Below are 19,293 nucleotides of genomic sequence, written 5' to 3'. Positions count from 1 at the left end.
ACTATGTCAAAACAACATATTGGCCTGAGAAGGGCTGAATGCATAGATACTTGTTAGCAAGTTACATTTTGGGGTTGAATATAGTAGAATCATAGAGATTTAGAGATTACCACTATCTTTTTTGAACATTTGATCTGTATAATGCTATTTAATTTCAATCATAGGAATCTGGAAAACATCATGCTGAGTGAACTAAGCCAGTCCCAAAGGGACAAATATCGTATGTTATACCTGATCAGTGGCAACTAACTGAGCACCAAAAAGGAAACCTGTTGAAGTGAAATGGACACTATGAGAAACAGTGACTTGATCAGCCCTTGTCCTGACTGTTGATGTACAACTTAATACTTTATCCCTTTTAGTATTTTTTGTTCTACTTAATTCATCTGTTTTAAAATGTCTCTTGGGCAACTATCATGTGCTAGGCTTCTTTGGGAGTACTGAGGGTATACAAGAGGACAAGACCAATTAGATGGCAGTCTTCCTGGGATCAGAATTAAAGTAGTAGATGGTGAGAAGGCTGATGACCATGTAGTTAGTAAACAAATAACCAAGGTAATTTCAGATAACAATCAATGGAAAAAGAAAATTAGAGTTTGCTTTTACTCCAATGACAAGTGTCCTTCTGAGATGAAAATTAGAGAAGGGGGCTGACGCTGTAGTGTAGCAGGTAAAGCTGCTGACTGGAGTGTTGGCATCTCATATGGGTGCTGATTTGAGTCCCAGGTGCTTCACTTATGATCCAGCTCTCTGCTATGGTCTGGGAAAGCAGTACAAGATGGTCCAAGTCCTTGAGCTCCTGTACCCATGTGGGAAACCCAAAGAAGAAGCTCCTGGCTCTTGGATTCAGATTGGTGCAGCTCCAGCCATTGCGGCCATTTGGGGAGTGAACCAGTAGATGGAAGACCTGTTTCTCTCTCTCTCTCTCTGCCTCTACCTTTCTCTCTGTGTAACTCTGACTTTCAAGTAAAATAAATAAATCTTTAAAAAAAAGTGTTAGAGAAGACACAAATGAGAAATAGTCACTGGAATATGGGGGCAGAGACGAGTTGAGCTGTCCTTTCTCCTGGTAGTGCTTTAATTCATTTATCAAAGATTAGTTGGTTGTAGATGCATGGATTAATTTCTGGGGTTTCTATTCTGTTTCATTGGTCTACATGTGTATGTTTGTGTCAGTACTAAGCTGTTTTGACAATAACATGCCTGTGATACATCTTAAAATACAGCATTGTGATGCCTCCAGCTTTGTTTTTTTTTTTTTTTCATCTATGTAAACATTTTTTGTACCTGGAAATATTTTATTTAAGGTATCCAAACTTCATGTATTTTATGTATACAAATTTAGGAACATAGTAATTCTTCCTACCCACCCTCCTTCCCACCTGTACTCTCACCCTTCTTCCTCCTCTCCTCTCCTATTCACATTCTTATTTTTTATGAAGATATATTTTCAATTAACTTTATATATTCATAAGGTTAACCCTACACTAAAGTAAAGAGTTCAACAAATAGTATAAAAAACAAAAAACCCACCATCCCTCAACAGTCGAGACAAGGGCTGTTAAAAATCACTGCATCTCAAACAATTTCACACCTATTGATTACCTTTTAGGTACTCTGTTAGTTACCACAGATCAGGGAGAGCATATTATATTTGTCTCTTTGTGATTAACTTTTTGTTTCACTGATCTTTTGTATTTTTCTTTTGATTTCAGTTTTATTTCTTCTCCAATTTTAATTATTTTTTTCTCCTACTAATTTTGGTTTTGGTTTGTTGTTTTTCCAGGTCTTTGAGGTACATTGGTAGCTCATTTATTTGATGCCTTCCCAATTTCTTCATGTAGGCATCACATTGTTATAAACTTCCCTGTTAACACTGCTTTAGCTATATCCCATAAGTTTTGATATGTTGTATTGTTATCTTCATTCCTTTCCAGAAATTTTTTGATTCCTCTTTTGATTTCTTCTCTGACCCATTGTTCATTCATGAGCATGCTGTTCAGTCTCCATGAGTTTTCATATGTTCTAGGGATTCTTGAGTTGTTGATTTTCAGCTTTATTCCATTGTTGTTAGAGTAGATGCATGGTACAATTGCAATTTTTTAAAAATTTGCTGAGACTTGCTTTATGGCCTAATATGTGGTCTATTCTAGAGAAAGTTCCATGCACTGGTGAGAAGAATGTGTATTCTGCAACTGTGGAATGAAAAGTTCTGTAGCTATCAGGTTCATTTATTTCATGGTGTCGATTAACTGTTCTTTTTTGCCAATTGTTCAGTCTAGTTGATCTGTTCATTGCTGAAAGTAGGGTGCTGAAGTCCCCCATTACCATTGTATTAGAGTCTATGTCTCTCTTTTGATCCATTATCATTTCTTTGAAATAGCTAGGTACCTTGTAATTGGGTGCATATATGTTTATTATTGTCACATGTTCCTGTTGAATTGATCCCTTAATCATTACATAGTGCCCATCTTTGTCTCTTCTAACAGTTTTTGTGTTAAAGTCTATTTTTTCTGATATTAGAATGGCCAAAATCAGCTCTTTTTTGGTTTCTGTTGGCATGGAATATCTTTTTCCATCTTTTCACTTTCAGTCTGCAGGTTTCTTTGTCAGTGAGATGTGTTTCATGTAGGCAGCAAATAGGTGGGTCTTGTTTTTTAAACCATTTGGCAAGTCTGTATCTTTTAACTGGAAAGCTGAGGCCATTTACCTTCAAGGTTATTATTGATAATTAATGACTTTACCCTGCCATTTTACCATAAAGAACCCTAATGTTTACCTTGTATTTCCTTTGTATTTTTACTGGGAGATTTTCTGCCTTTAAATTTTTTTCATAGTGATTACTATATTTCTTTGTTTCTGTATATAGCACATCATTAAGCATTTTTTGTAAGACTGGATGAGTGGTAACAAATTCTTTCAATTTCTGTTTGTAATGCAAGGTCTTTATTTCACCTTCATTCATAAATGAGAGCTTTGTAGAGTACAGTATTCTGGGTTGACAGTTTTTTCCTCTAAGTACTTAGACTATATCTTGCCATTCTCTCCTGGCCTGGAGGGCTTCTGATGAGGAGTAAGCCATGAGTATACTTGTAGATCCTCTGAAAGTAATCAGACGTTTCTCTCATGCACATTTTAGTATCTTTTCTTTATGTTTTACTCTGGAGAGTTTAACTACAATGTATCATGATAAAGGTCTTTTCTGATCATGTCTATTAGGTGTTCTATATGATTCCTGTACTTGGGCATCTCTTTCTTTCTCCAAATTGGGGAAGTTTTCTGTAACTACTTCAATGAATTGGCCTTCTAATCTAGTCTCTCTTTCTATACCTTCAGGAACTCCTGCAACATGTATGTTGAATCATTTGATCACATAAATCTTTATAAATTCCCATACTATTTTGATTTTTTTCTAATTTCTTCATTTTTTTTGACCTGATTGAAAAATTTCCTAAGTTTTATCTTCAAGCTTGGATATTCTTTCTTCTGCCTCACCAAGTCTGTTGTTAAGGCTTTCCACCATGTTTTTTATTTGGTCTATTGAATTCTTCTTTTCTAATTTTCATTTTGATTTCTCTTTAAGATAAAAATTTCTTGGGAAAAATTTTAATTCATGTGATTGTATGGATTTATTTAATTTTTACATTTGCTTCTGAACTCTTCTGAATAATCCTAAGATTAATATTTTGAACTTTATTTCTGGCATTTCATCAATCTCTTCATCTTCACATTCTAATATTGAAATGTTATGTTCCTTTGGGGTAAGCATGCGGTCTTCCATATTCTTGTTTCTTAAATTTCTTATTTATTTTTAGACATTTGTTGAGATACTTGTTAATTTTTTTCTCTGATGGCTTTTATCTTTGGATTATGCTTCTGTGGCTTAAATACCCAGAAGTGTGTGCTGGGTATGGCCAGGAGCTCTGGTAAGTGCTCTAGGGTGGGACAAGTACCTGGGGTGACACCAAGTTGGGTAATAGGTCTTTTTTTTAATCTGAGTGGAGGATTTGATCAGCTCTGTTAATATGGTCATACCCTCACCTCTTCTCTTCCAAGGTGATCAATGCTTACGTGTTATCCCACAGTTGGTGCAATACTCATCCATGCTACCGTAAGAACCACACAAAGGATCTATACTGTGTTCAGTGTGATCATGGATATTGTTGCAATGTCCCACCCCAGGCAATCATGGAGCTCTGAGTGTGTGGAGCCACTCACAGTGATTGCCCCGAGACCTAGCTACACTCTGTGCCCTCTTATGTAGTCATGGTGTTTCCACTGTCTCAGCACGGAAGGCTCCTATGGTCATGGGGTGCTGAGGATCTACTCTGCTCTGCTGGTCTATCCTGTCCATAGAGAGGTGCAGACACTCCCAAAGCCAGCTGCCTGTTTGTGCTCTATCTAGGCAATTTGAGCCCCAGGGCCTGTGATGTGTTAGGAGGCTAGAAGAACCTCATAGTCCTAGTTGGGTGCTCAGCATCCTGTGAATATTCCCAGTCAGATTCAGGCATCTCTTTTTGGCTGATTGCTAGGTCACCAACACAAGCTGGCCAGCTGTAATGTATGTCAAAAATAGAGCCCGCCTTCTCTCAGCCAGTTACAGGGCATCATTGTTGGAGGGACAGGGAGAGAGAAATATGCACATTTTTTCCCTTTAGGTTGGCAGGTACCCCATCTCCCACAGGGCTCCAGGCTGGATTCACACCAGGCTCTTCCCAAGGCTATATTGCCAGTGTCACAGGCTGCTGCATCTAGTCTAATTTCACTCTCCAAAGCTGGTTCTGAGGCTCACTGCTGCTGTGGTCTTGTGTGTGTCCATGCTCGTGCTGCATATCCACACCCTCCACATAGATACACAACATCCCTCTTCCTTCCATGGAATTTCCACTACAGTTCTCTCCCTAAATCTTTCCAGAGATTGCACTCTTTCTACTTTTTTTAAAACTATCTTCCCCTAGTCCAGAGCAGTAAACTCCCTCCCTGCTCCGTCTTCAGCTTTCTTTTTGTTGTTTAAGATTGCTTTGGTTACTTTAGGTCTTTCATATTTTCATTTGAATTTTAGGATTTTTATTCTGTATATGTGAATAATATGAGTAGGATAGCTTTGCATCTGTAAAATTGCTTTAGTAGTATGGATATTTTGATGGCATTATTCTAATCCATGAACTTAGGACATTTTTCCCTTTTGTGTCTTCTATTCCTTTCATTAATGTTTTATAATTTTCATTGTAGAGATCTTTCAAATCCTTGGTTTCATTTATCCTCAGGTATTAAATGTTTGCTGCTATTGTGAATGGGACTGATTTTATAGGTTCTTTTTCAGTCAGAGCATTGTTGGTGTATAATAATACTATTGATTTTTATGTGTTGGTTTTGTATCCTGTAACTGCTGAATTCTCTTCTGAGTTCCAGTAATCCCTTAGTGGAGTTTTTGGGTGCCCTATGTAAAGGATCATATCACCTAGAAGCAGGGGTTATTTGTCTTCCTCCTTTCCAGTTTGTATACCTTTGATTTCCTTTAACGAACTGAAGAATAAAAACTACCTGATTATCTCAATAGATGCAAGAAAAACATTAAAGTATAGCATCCTTTCATGATAAAAACCTTAAAAAATGAGTATAGAAGGAATATACCTCAACATAATAAAGGAAATGTATGACAAACCCACAGGCAGCATCATATTGAATGGCAAAAAGGTGGAAGCATTTAAATTAAGATTTGGAACCAGACAAGGATGCCCACTGTCACAATTACTATTCAGTATATTTTTGGAAATTTTACTGCTGCCTGTACTTTTATAATAATATCTAAAAAATTATCAGACCAATGGCAAAAAACTTTTTATATGTTTTCTTCTGTTACTTTTACAGTTGCGGGTTGAATTTTTAAGTATTCAACATATTTTCAATGATTATTGTATATGATCTGTGATAAAGATCTTATTTCATTCTTTTACATTTGTATATCTAGTTTATCCAACTCCAATTCTTTTTTTAATATAAAGCTTTTATTTAATAAATATAAATTTCATAAGTACAACTTTTGGATTTTAGCAGTTCTCCCCCCCATACCTGCCCTCCCACCCCCAAACCATCCCACCTCCTGTTCTCTCTCCCATCCCATTCTTCATTAAGATTCATTTTTAATTATCTTTATTTACAGAAAATCAACTCTATACTAACTAAAGATTTCAACATTTTGCAACCACACAGACACACAAAGTATAAAGTACTGTTTGAAGACTAGTTTTACTGTTAACTCTCATAGTACAACACATTGACAGAGGCCCTACATGGGGAGCAAGTGTACAGTGACTCCTATTGTTGATTTAACAATTGACACTCTTATTTATGATGTCAGTGATTACCTGAAGCTCCTGTCATGAGCTGCCAAGGCTACGGAAGCCTCTTGAGTCCACAAACTCTGATATTATTCAGATAAAGCCATCATCAAAGTGGAAGTTCTCTCCTCCCTTCAGAGAAAGGTACTTCCTTCTTTGATGGTCCCTTATTTCCACTAAGATCTCACTCACAGAGATCTTTCATCTTTTTTGCCATAGTCTCTTGGCTATTCTGCCTTAAATGTTCTCATGGGCTTTTTAGCCAGATCCGAAAGCCTTAAGGACTGATTCTGAGACCAGAGTGCTGTTTAGGGCATTTGTCATTCTATGAGTCTGCTGTGTGGCCTGTTTCCCATGTTTGATCATTCTCTCCTTTTTAATTCTGTCTGTTATTATTAGCAGACACTTGATATTATTTATGTGACCCCTTTGACACTTACTCCTATCTTAATGATCAGGTATGAACTTAAACTGATCACCTTAACTAGTAGCATGGCATTGTTACCTGCCAACTTAATGAGATTTGGAGTCCCATGGCAAATTTTTAGCTTTACCCTTAGGGGTAAGTTTGAGGGAATGTGTGCTGAGCTGTACATCTCCTCCCTCTATTATTCTCACTTCTTCTTTTTAACAGGGGTTAATTTTCAATTGGATTTAAACACCTAAGAATAATTCTGTGTTAAGTGTTCAACCAGTGTTAAGTGTGTTCAACCAATGGTATTAATTAGAAAAGAAAGTACTAAAAAGAATAAAATAGTAAGCTCTTCCTTGACTGTCAGGACAAGGGCTGATCAAGTCATTGTTTCTTATAGTGTCAGTTTAACTTCTACAGGTTTCCTTTTGGGTGCTCAGTTGTCACAGATTAGGGAGAACATATGATATTTGTCCCTTTGGGACTGGCTTATTTTGCTCAACATGTGTTTTCCATATTCCTTAATTTTGTTGCAAATGACCATCTTTTTTTTTTTACTGCTGTGTAGTATTCCATAGAGTACATATACCATGATTTCTTTATCCAGTCTTCCCTTGATTGGCATTTAGGTTGATTCCATTTCTTAGCTATTGTGAATTGAGCTGCAATAAACATTGAGGTGCAGACAATTTATCTGCCAATTAATTTCCTTTGGGTAAATTCCGAGGAATGGGATGGCTGGTTTTTTTGATAGGACTATATTCAGATTTCTGAAGTATCTCCAAACTGTTTTCCACAGTGGCTTTGCCAGTTTTCATTCCAACCACATCCTCGCCAGCATTTGTTGTTTGTTGATTTCTGTATTAAGTCCATTTTTTTTAAATTTTATTTAATGAATATAAATTTCCAAAGTAAAGCTTATGGAGTACAATGGCTTCCCCCCCAATAACTTCCCTCCCACCCGCAACCCTCCCCTTTCCCGCTCCCTCTGCCCTTCTATTCACATCAAGATTCATTTTCGATTCTCTTTATATACAAAAGATCAATTTAGTATATATTAAGTAAAGATTTCAACAGTTTGCTCCCACACAAAAACATAAAGTGAAAAATACTGTTTGAGTACTAGTTATAGCATTAAATCACAATGTACAGCACATTAAGGACAGAGATCCTACATGAGGAGTAAGTGCACAGTGACTCCTGTTGTTGACTTAACAAATTGACACTCTTGTTTATGGCATCAGTAATCACCCTAGGCTCTTGTCAAGAGTTGCCAAGGCTATGGAAGCCTTTTGAGTTCACTGACTCTGATCATATTTAGGCAAGATCGTAGTCAGAATGGAAGTTCTCTCCTCCCTTCAGAGAAAGGTACCTCCTTCTTTGATGACCTGTTCTTTCCACTGGGATCTCACTCGCAGAGATCTTTCATTTAGGTCATTTTTTTTTATTTTTTGCCAGAGTGTCTTGGCTTTCCATGCCTGAAATACTCTCATGGGCTTTTCAGCCAGATCAGTGTACCTTAAGGGCTGGTTCTGAGGCCAGAGTGCTGTTTAGGACATCTGCCATTCTGTGAGTCTGCTGTGTATCTTGCTTCCCATGTTGGGTGTTTCTTTCCCTTTTTTATTCTATCAGTTACTATTTTCAGACACTAGTCTTGTTTATGTGATACCTTTGGCTCTTAGTCCTATCATTATGATCAATTGTGAACAGAAATTGATCACTGGGACTAGTGAGATGGCCTTGATACATGCCACCTTGATGGGATTGAATTGGAATCCCCTGGTATGTTTCTAACTCTACCGTTTGGGGCAAGTCAGCTTGAGCATGTCCCGAATTGCACATCTCTTCCCTCTGTTATTCCCACTTGTATATTTACCAGCGATCACTTTTAAGTTAAGTTTCAACACTTAAGAATAACTGTGTATTGATTACAGTATTCAACCAAAAGTATTCAGTAGAAGAAACATAAAAAAATACTAAGAGGGATAACGTATTAAGTTGTTCATCAACAGTCAGGGCAAGGGCTGATCAAGTCACCGTTTCTCATAGTGTTCATTTCACTTTAACAGATTTCCTTTTTGGTGCTCGGTTAGTTGTCACTGATCAGGGAGAACCTATCATATTTGTCCCTTTGGGACTGGCTTATTTCACTCAGCATAATGATTTCCAAATTCCTAACAGGGATCACTTTTCACTTAAAATTTAAACACCTGATTATAATTGTGTGTTAATTACAGAGTTCAAACAATAGTAGTAGAACAAAAAAATAATAACATGGATAAAGTATTACATTGTACATCAACAGTCAGGACAAGAGCTGATCAAGTCACTGTTTCTCATAGTGTCCATTTCACTTCAACAGGTTTCTGCTTTGGTGCTCAGTTAGTTGTCGCCGATCAGGGAGACCATATGATATTTGTCCCTTTGGGACTGGCTTAGTTCACTCAGCATGATGTTTTCCAGACTCCTCCATTTTGTTGCAAATGAATGGGTTTCATTGTTTTTGACTGCTGTATAGTATTCTATAGAGTACATGTCCCATAATTTCTTTATCCAATCTACTGTTTTTTTTTTTATCTTTTATTTAATGAATATAAATTTCCAAAGTACGTCTCATGGGTTACAATGGCTTTCCCCCCCATACCGTCCCTCCCACCCACCACCCTCCCCTTTCCCACTCCCTCTCCCCTTCCATTCACATCAAGATTCATTTTCGATTATCTTAGTATACAGAAGATCAGCTTAGTATACCTTAAGTAAGGATTTCAACAGTTTGTTCCCACACAGAAACATAAAGTGAAAAATAATAGATGATTTTTTTTTAAATGATGATGAAATCAGATCAGACCTATTGTCATGTTTAATCCCAGTGAGAGTCAAGTTGGGAATTGATAGTTTCTTTTTTTTTTTTTTTTTTTTAACAGAAGATCAGTTTAGTGTACATTAAGTAAAGATTTCAACAGTTTGCACCCCCATAGAAACACAAAGTGAAATATACTGTTTGAGTACTCGTTATAGCATTAAGCCTCAGTGTACAGCACATTAAGGACAGAGATCCTACATGAGGAGTAAGTGCACAGTGACTCCTGTTGTTGACTTTACAAATTGACACTCCTGTTTATGGCATCAGTAATCTCCCTATGCACCAGTCATGAGTTTCCAAGGCTATGGAAGCCCCTTGAGTTCTCCGACTCTTATCTTGTTTAGACAAGGTCATAGTCAAAGTGGAGGTTCTCTCCTCCCTTCAGAGAAAGGCACCTCCCTCTTTGAAGACCTGTTCTTTCCACTGGGATCTCACTCACAGAGATCTTTTTGCCAGAGTGTCTTGGCTTTCCATGCCTGAAATACTCTCATGGGCTTTTCAGCCAGATCCGAGTGCCTTTAGGGCTGATTCTGAGGCCAGAGTGCTATTTAGGACATCCGCCATTCTATGAGTCTGCTGAGTATCTCACTTCCCATGTTGGATCACTCTCCCCTTTATTTATTCTATCGGTTAGTGTTAGCAGATACTAGACTTGTTTATGTGCTCCCTTTGACTCTTAGTCCTTTCATTATGATCAATTGTGAACTGAAATTGATCACTTGGAATAGTGAGATGGCATTGGCACATGCCACCTTGATGGGATTGAATTGGAATCCCCTAGTATGTTTCCAACTCTACCAATTGGGGCAAGTCAGCTTGAGCATGTCCCAAATTATACATCTCTTCCCTCTCTTATTCCCACTTTTATGTTTAACAGGGATCACATTTCAGTTAATTTTCTTTTTTTTTTTTTTTTTTTTTTTTTTTTTTTTTTTTTTTGTGGGAAAGTATTTTATTAGTTATAAGCATTTGAACCAAAGAAATGCAGGTGATTTTACAAACTAAGGATTTTTAAGTAAATGAAATTTCCAGTTTATTATACAGTTTTATGTCACACCAGTTTAAATGCATTTCTCTATAACTACATCAACACGGGTCCTTTGAGATTATTTCTGTCATCCCTACCATGTCACTTTACCAACAAGCTTGAAGCTAAACAAACAGAATTACAAATGGCTAACTTTTAGATGAATGGGGTAAGAAGTGGTCACCAGATGTGCATTAGGGTTGTTACCTTCCAACAAGACACTCTGTTACAAGGTTCCTTCTACACAGCAGTTAAGTCAGAACCTTCGAAACACAAGGGCTGTCAGAATTAGAGTACAATAAAAGACACTTCTGCAGCTTGTCTCTCGTAGGCCCAATCCTGAGAAGCGAGGCAAAGCATCCTTCCTGCAAACGCAGTGTGTCTCCAGCATTTCCACCTAGTTGAGCTTGCGGAGGTGGATGCCCTAGACATATCATGAATCTACACACCACCTTGGCTCTGGCTCCCTTAGTTATGCCTGAAGAGTTTAATCCCCATCCAAGTCCAGAGGTGGAAGAACACATACACTGGTATGGTAATGGGCAGGAGCAAGCTGTAGAAGCATAAGCTGGTGGAGCTGGTGCAGCCCTGTGGGAAGTTTTCTTCCACAGAGGCCGCGTAGAAAAGACCTGCGAGAGAAATTAGTGGGATAAGGACGGTCAGTGTAGGAAGAGACAGAAACATTCTCTTCTCCCACTTAACCCCTGCCACCTTGTTTTAAAACGGATATGGTATTGAGAACAGTTAGTGTTGTGGTTTTTAAAAATTATGGTCTAGTGCTGCTCCGTTTCTTCTTGCTTCTTATCTTGATGGGTCATCCTTGCTGCCTGTGGTATCATATTAGGAATTCCATCAATGATTGGATAGGCTATTCCCAGCTCTTCATTAATTAATTCATTTGTTGATGCTTCATATCTGAGCGGCTTCTTGGACAGGGGGCACACCAGGAACTCCAGCAGCGCCGGGTCGAAGGCGCTGGGCGGCTGCCCCGCCCGCTCGCTCCGATCTGCCGAGGGCCGCGACCCAGTCGCGTGCAGGCACCTACGGCCGACCCCCGACGCCCGCAGCGCTGAGGCGAGCCTGCCGCGTGCTCCACTAAGCATCGTCAGGTTGCCGGCGACCCCCGCTCGGCGCGCCCTCCGCCAGCCGCGCGGCGTCCCGGCCGCTCAAGCCCCGCAGGCCACATTTCAGTTAATTTTCAACACTTAAGAATAACTGTGTGATAATTACAGAATTAAACCAGTCATATTAAGTAGAACAGACAAAAAAAAAAATACTATGAGGGATAATGTATTAAGTTGTCCATTAGCAGTCAGGGCTATGCTGATCAAGTCACCATTTCTCATAGTGTCCATTTCACTTCAGGAGGTTTCCTTTTTGGTGTTGAGTCAGTTGTCACCGATCAGGGAGAACATATGGTATTTGTCCCTTTGGGACTGGCTTACTTCACTCAGCATGATGTGTTCCAGATTCCTCCATTTTGTTGCAAATGACTGGATTTCGTTGTTTCTTACTGCGGTATAGTATTCTAAAGAATACATATCCCATAATTTCTTTATCCAGTCTACCATTGATGGGCATTTAGGTTGGTTCCAGGTCTTGGCTATTGTGAATTGTGCTGCAATAAACATTAGGGTGCAGACCGCTTTTTTTCTTTATCAATTTAAACTCCTTTGGGTAAATTCCAAGGAGTGGGATGGCTGGGTCGAACGGTAGGGTTATATTCAGGTTTCTGAGGAATCTCCAGACTGATTTCCATAGTGGCTTGACCAGTTTGCATTCCCACCAACAGTGGGTTAGTGTCCCTTTTTCCCCACATCCTCGCCAGCATCTGTTGTTGGTAGATTTCTGTATGTGAGCCATTCTAACCGGGGTGAGGTGAAACCTCATTGTGCTTTTGATTTGCATTTCCCTGATTGCTAGTGACCTTGAACATTTTTTCATGTGCCTGTTGGCCATTTGGATTTCCTCTTTTGAAAAATGTCTATTGAAGTCCTTGGCCCATCTCTTAAGTGGGTTGTTGGTTTTGTTTTTGTGGAGTTTCTTGATCTCTTTGTAGATTCTGGTTATTAACCCTTTATCTGTTGCATAGTTTGCAAATATTTTTTCCCATTCTGTTGGTTGTCTCTTCACTCTCCTGACTGTTTCTTTTGCAGTACAGAAACTTCTCAATTTGATGCAATCCCAATAGTTGATTTTGGCTTTGACTGTCTGTGCCTCCCGGGTCTTTTCCAGAAATTCTTTGCCTGTGCCAATATCTTGAAGGGTTTCTCCAATGTTCTCTAATAACTTAATGGTGTCAGGACGTAGATTTAGGTCTTTAATCCACGTTGAGTGGATTTTTGTGTAAGGTGTAAGGTAGGGGTCTTGCTTCATGCTTCTGCACGTGGAAATCCAGTTTTCCCAGCACCATTTATTGAATAGACTGTCCTTGCTCCAGGAATTAGTTTTAGATCCTTGATCAAATATAAGTTGGCTGTAGATGTTTGGATTGATTTCTGGTGTTTCAATTCTGTTCCATTGGTCTATCCATCTGTTTCTGTACCAGTACCATGCTGTTTTGATTACAACTGCCCTGTAGTATGTCCTGAAATCTGGTATTGTGATGCCTCCGGCTTTGTTTTTGTTGTACAAGATTGCTTTAGCTATTCGAGGTCTCTTGTGCCTCCATATGAATTTCAGCATCATTTTTTCTAGATCTGCGAAGAATGTCTTTGGTATCTTGATTGGGATTGCATTGAATCTATAAATTGCTTTTGGGAGAATGGACATTTTGATGATGTTGATTCTTCCAATCCATGAGCATGGAAGATTTTTCCATTTTTTGGTATCCTCTTCTATTTCTTTCTTTAAGGTTTTGTAATTTTCATCGTAGAGATCTTTAACGTCCTTGGTTAAGTTTATTCCAAGGTATTTGATTGTTTTTGTAGCTATTGTGAATGGGATTGATCTTAGCAGTTCTTTCTCAGTCATGGCATTACTTGTGTATACAAAGGCTGTTGATTTTTGTGCATTGATTTTATATCCTGCCACTTTGCCAAACTCCTCTATGAGTTCCAATAGTCTCTTAGTAGAGTTCTTTGGATCCTCTAAGTACAGAATCATATCGTCTGCAAAGAGGGATAGTTTGACTTCTTCCTTCTTGATTTGTATTCCTTTGATTTCTTTTTCTTGTCTGATGGCTCTGGCTAAAACTTCCAGAACTATGTTAAATAGCAGTGGTGAGAGTGGGCATCCCTGCCTGGTGCCAGATTTCAGTGGAAATGCTTCCAACTTTTCCCCATTCAATAGGATGCTGGCTGTGGGTTTTTTATAAATTGCTTTGATTATATTGAGGAATGTTCCTTCTATACCCAATTTGCTTAGAGTTTTCATCATGAAAGGGTGTTGAATTTTATCAAATGCTTTCTCTGCATCAATTGAGATAATCATATGGTTTTTCTTCTGCAGTCTGTTAATGTGGTGAATCACATTGATTGATTTGCGAATGTTGAACCATCCCTGCATACCAGGGATGAATCCCACTTGGTCTGGGTGGATGATTTTCCTGATGTGTTGTTGTATTCTATTGGCCAGAATTTTATTGAGGATTTTTGCATCTATGTTCATCAGGGATATTGGTCTGTAATTTTCTTTCAGTGCTGCATCTTTCTCTGGCTTAGGGATTAAGGTGATGCTGGCTTCATAGAAAGAATTTGGGAGGATTCCCTCTTCTTCGATTGTTCTGAATAGTTTGAGAAGAAATGGGATTAGTTCTTCTTTAAATGTCTGGTAGAATTCAGCAGTGAATCCATCTGGTCCTGGGCTTTTCTTTGTTGGGAGGGCCTTTATTACTGTTTCAATTTCTGTTTCAGTTATGGGTCTATTTAGGTTTTCTATGTCTTCATGGTTCAATTTAGGTAGATTGCATGTGTCCAGGAATCTATCCATTTCTGATAGGTTTTCCTGTTTGCTGGCATACAGGTCCTTGTAGTAATTTCTGATGATTCTTTTTATTTCTGTGGTGTCTGTTGTTACATTTCCTTTTTCATCTCTGATTTTATTGATTTGGGTCTTTTCTCTTCTTTTTTTAGTTAGTTGGGCCAATGGGGTGTCAATTTTGTTTATTTTTTCAAAAAACCAGCTTCTCGCTTGGCTGATTTTTTGTAATGTTTTTTTGGATTCAATCCTGTTAATTTCTTCTCTGGTTTTAATTATTTCTCTTCTCCTACTAGATTTGGGTTTGGTTTGCTGCAGTTTTTCTAGGTCCTTGAGGTGCGCTGAAAGCTCATTTATTTGGTACCTTTCCAATTTCTTGATATAGGCACCTATTGCTATAAATTTGCCTCTCAATACTGCTTTTGCTGTATCCCATAAGTTTTGATATGTTGTGTTGTTGTCTTCATTTACTTCCAGAAAGTTTTTGATTTCTCTTTTGATTTCTTGAATGACCCAGTGTTCATTCAGGAGCATGTTGTTCAGTCTCCATGTGTTTGCATACTTTCTGGGGTTTCCTGAGTTGCTAATTTCCAGCTTCATCCCGCTGTGGTCTGAGAAGCTGCATGGTATGATTCTAATTCTTTTAAATTTGCTGAGATTTGCTTTATGTCCTAGTATGTGATCAATCCTAGAGAAGGTTCCATGCGCTGCTGAGAAGAATGTGAAGTCTGTAGATGTAGGGTTGAAAGTTCTGTAGATATCTGTTAGATCCATTTGGGCAATAGTGTCAATTAAATCTGCTGTTTCCTTGTTGATCTTCTGTCCGGATGATCTGTCTATTTCTGAGAGTGGAGTATTGAAGTCCCCCAGTACTATTGTATTGGAATCTAAATCTCCCTTTAAGTCCCTTAACATATCTTTTAAATAGACCGGTGCCCTGTAATTAGGTGCATATACATTTATAATAGTTACATCTTCCTGTTGAATTGAACCCTTAATCATTATATAGTGTCCCTCTTTGTCTCTCTTAACAGTTTTTGTATTAAAGTTTATTTTGTCTGATATTAATATGGCTACACCTGCTTTTTTTTGGTTTCTGTTGGCATGGAATATCTTTTTCCAACCTTTCACTTTCAGTCTGCATGCCTCTTTGTTAGAGAGATGTGTTTCTTGTAGGCAACAAATAGTTGGGTTGTGTTCTGTGAGCCAGTCAGCTAAACGGTGTCTTTTAACTGAAGAATTCAGACCATTAATGTTCAATGTGACAATTGATACATAGTGACTTTGCCCTGCCATTTTCCCGGAAATATTTTCTAGTATATGCTTTGAGCTTCCCATGCTCTTTTACTGGTAGGTGTTCTTCCTTTCCCTTCTTTCATATTGATGGCCGTGTTTCTGTGTTTCTGAGTGTAGCACATCTTTAAGTATCTTTTGCAGGGCCGGACGAGTGGCCACAAAGTCTTTCAATTTCTGTTTGCTATGAAAGGTCTTTATTTCACCTTCATTCACAAATGAGAGCTTGGCAGGATATAATATTCTGGGCTGGCAATTTTTCTCTCTTAGCACCTGTGCTATGTCTCGCCATTCCCTCCTAGCTTGTAGGGTTTCTGATGAGAAGTCAGCTGTGAGTCTGATTGGAGATCCTCTGAGAGTAATCTGACGTTTCTCTCTTGCACATTTTAGGATCTTTTCTTTATGTTTCACTGTGGTAAGTTTAATTACCACGTGTCGTGGTGAGGATCTCTTTTGGTCATGTTTATTGGGGGTTCTATGAGCTTCCTGTACTAGGATATCTCTGTCCTTCTCCAAACCTGGAAAGTTCTCTGCTAGTATCTCACTAAAAAGGCCTTCCAATCCTTTCTCTCTCTCCATGCCTTCAGGAACTCCTAGAACTCGAATGTTGGTTTTTTTAATAGTATCCTGTAGATTCCCAACAATATTTTTCAGGTTTCTAATTTCCTCTTCTTTTCTTTGGTTTGACTGTATGTTTTCCTGTGCTCTATCTTCTAAGTCCGATATTCTCTCTTCTGCTTCACCCATTCTGTTTTTAAGGCTTTCTAATGTGTTTGTCATTTGATCTATTGAGCTCTTCATTTCATTTTGATTTCTCTTGACTATTACACTTTCCTGTTCTACTAGTTTCTGAGTTTCATTTTGACTCTTCCTTAAAATTTCATTTTCACGAGAAAGATTTTCAATCTTGTCCATTAAGGATTTCTGTAGTTCAAGGATTTTCTTTTGAAAACTTCTAAATGTTCTTATCATAAATTTTTTGAAATCCGTATCTTGCATTTCTTCTATCTCATCATCTTCATACTCTTGGCTTGGGGTGTTTTGCTTATTTGGAGGCATCATAGTGTCATCGTTGATCTTGCTCCCTCTATTTCTGTGTTTGTTACTCGGCATAGTTAATTCTTCTTGCGTCACTGTGCGCTTTTTTTTTTTTTTTTATACTGTGTCCGTGTTAAGTGGACTGCCTGCTGTTGGAGGAGCCTTGGAGGCTTGAGATGGGTGCGGCCTGAGAGCTCTGCCTGGTTCTTCCTGGTTAAGGGTGTGCAAAGGTGACACCCTCAGGTTATGCGTGGTAAATCTCTCTCTTTTTATTTATTTATTTATTTTATTTATTCAGGGGGTAAGTAACACTGCAGGGCAGGGCTGTGCAGAATTGATGGTATTTAGCTTCCAGTCTTTGGCTCCTCTGGACTCCCACTGGGTTGCCTAGGCTACTGAATTGTAGTGACTCAGTTCCTTAACTCTCCCCCACTGATATGTAAATCCAAAGAGGAGGCCTGCTCTTTGTCTCTTGGGAATTCTTCAAGTCTTGCAGCCTTGTAACCTTTGCAAGGTTAGGGGGAAGAGAAACCCGAGAAGCTTTTTTTTTTCCTTCTTTCCGGTAGTGAGTTTGCTGCACTTTCCGGCCCCCCTCTAGATTCTGACCCCCGTTTCCCCACCAATGTCTCGGGTTATTGAGCTCACCTCCCCTTCCAGCGCCGATGTGTGGACTCGGAGCCCTGAGCGTCTCAAGTCTCCCCGCTGTTTTCTGTGTGGCGTGCACTCTCCTTGGAGCACTGTCGCGCAGACCCTGGGGCTTCTGCGGCTGGGTCCCGCGACTTTGCTTCCCTTCGGTGGGCGACCTTGTTCTCCCAGTAGGTCGTCAGATTCACGCCTGCTCCATTCAGAAGGGTTTCCCCTGCAATTTTTGTTTGGTTCTATTTTCTGCGGCTACCGTAACTCCCCTTTTATTAAACTAAATTTTCCCGGACTATCGGTGCGCGCCCTCACTATTCCGCCATCTTGGCTCCGCTCCCCCAATCTACTGTTGATGGGTATTTGGGTTGGTTCCAGGTCTTAGCTATTGTGAATTGAGCTGCAATAAACATTAATGTGCAGACTGCTTTTTTGTTTGCCAATTTAATTTCCTTTGGGTAAATTCCAAGAAGTGGGATGGCTGGGTTGAATGGTAGGGTTATATTCAGGTTTCTGAGGAATCTCCAGACTGACTTCCATAGTGGCTTAACCAGTTTGCATTCCCACCAACAGTGGGTTAGTTTCCCTTTATCCCCACATCCTCTCCAGCATCTGTTGTTGGTAGATTTCTGAATGTGAGCCATTCTAACCAGGGTGAGGTGAAACCTCATTGTGGTTTTGATTTGCATTTCCCTGATGGCTAGTGATCTTGAACATTTTACATGTGTCTGTTGTTATTTGGATTTCCTCTTTTGTAAAATGTCTATTGAGATCCTTGGCCCATCTCTTAAGTGGGTTGTTTGCTTTGATGTTGTGGAGTTTCTTGATTTCTTTATAGATTCTGGTTATCAACCCTTTATCTGTTGCATAGTTTGCAAATATTTTTTCACATTCTGTTGGTTGCCTCTTCACTTTCCTGACTGTTTCTTTTGAAGTACAGAAACTTCTCAATTTGATGCAATCCCAATAGTTAATTTTGGCTTTGACTGTCTGTGCTTCTGGGGTATTTTCCAAGAAGTCTTGCCAGTACTATATCTTGCAGGGTTTCTCCAATGCTCTCTAATAATTTGATGGTGTCAGGTGGTAGATTTAAGTCTTTAATCCATGTTGAGTGAATTTTTGTGTAAGGTGAAAGGTAGGGGTCCTGCTTCATGCTTCTGCACGTGGCAATCCAATTTTCCCAGCACCATATATTGAATAGACTGTCCTTACTCCAGGGATTGGTTTTGGATCCTTGATCAAATATAAGTTGGCTGTAGATGTTTGGATTGATTTCTAGTGTTTCTATTCTGTTCCATTGGTCTATCCATCTGTCTGTACCAGTACCATGCTGTTTTGATAACAACTGCCCTGTAGTATGTCCTGAAATCTGGTATTGTGATGCCTCTGGCTTTGTTTTTGTTGTACAAGATTGCTTTAGCTATTTGAGGTCTCCTATGTCTCAATATGAATTTCAGCATCATTTTTTCCAGATCTGAGAAGAAGGTCTTTGGTATCTTGATTGGTATCACATTGAATTTGCAAATTGCTTTTGGGAGAATGGACATTTGATGATATTGATACTACTTGAGACTCTGTCACCCATGTGGAGACCCAGATTGAGTTCCTGTCTCCTAGCATAAACAGGCACAGCCTTAGCCATTGCAGGCATTTGGGCAGTGAATCAGCGGATGGAATATTTTTCTCTCTGCCTATCTCTTTCAAATAAGTGGAAATAAATAAAACTTTAATCATGATAAAATTAGAAGCAAATGGTACAATTTTC

At 38.9% G+C, this 19,293-nt stretch overlaps 3 protein-coding genes across 45 annotated transcripts in view; 1 reads left to right on the top strand and 2 right to left on the bottom strand.

Annotated features, from left to right (window-relative positions):
• Nucleotides 1–19,293, top strand: part of MLIP (muscular LMNA interacting protein) — a 314,125-nt gene that overhangs the window by 15,660 nt on the left and 279,172 nt on the right. The window lies entirely within an intron of this gene.
• On the bottom strand, nucleotides 10,512–11,823 carry LOC100346728 (protein preY, mitochondrial-like). Its single transcript, XM_070073986.2, has one exon. The coding sequence runs from the start codon at nucleotides 11,744–11,746 to the stop codon at nucleotides 11,417–11,419; it is 330 nt and encodes a 109-aa protein (XP_069930087.1). The 5' UTR covers nucleotides 11,747–11,823; the 3' UTR covers nucleotides 10,512–11,416.
• On the bottom strand, nucleotides 11,112–11,327 carry LOC100346988 (phosphatidylinositol N-acetylglucosaminyltransferase subunit Y). Its single transcript, XM_089333142.1, has one exon. It carries the CDS (start codon nucleotides 11,325–11,327, stop codon nucleotides 11,112–11,114), a length of 216 nt encoding a protein of 71 aa, XP_089189268.1.

Source organism: Oryctolagus cuniculus, chromosome 5, assembly GCF_051225735.1.
Source record: "Oryctolagus cuniculus isolate XC-2025 breed Fujian yellow rabbit chromosome 5, ASM5122573v1, whole genome shotgun sequence".
In the NCBI taxonomy this organism is placed as follows: domain Eukaryota; kingdom Metazoa; phylum Chordata; class Mammalia; order Lagomorpha; family Leporidae; genus Oryctolagus; species Oryctolagus cuniculus.
This window is presented reverse-complemented; position numbering and strand designations above follow the sequence as displayed.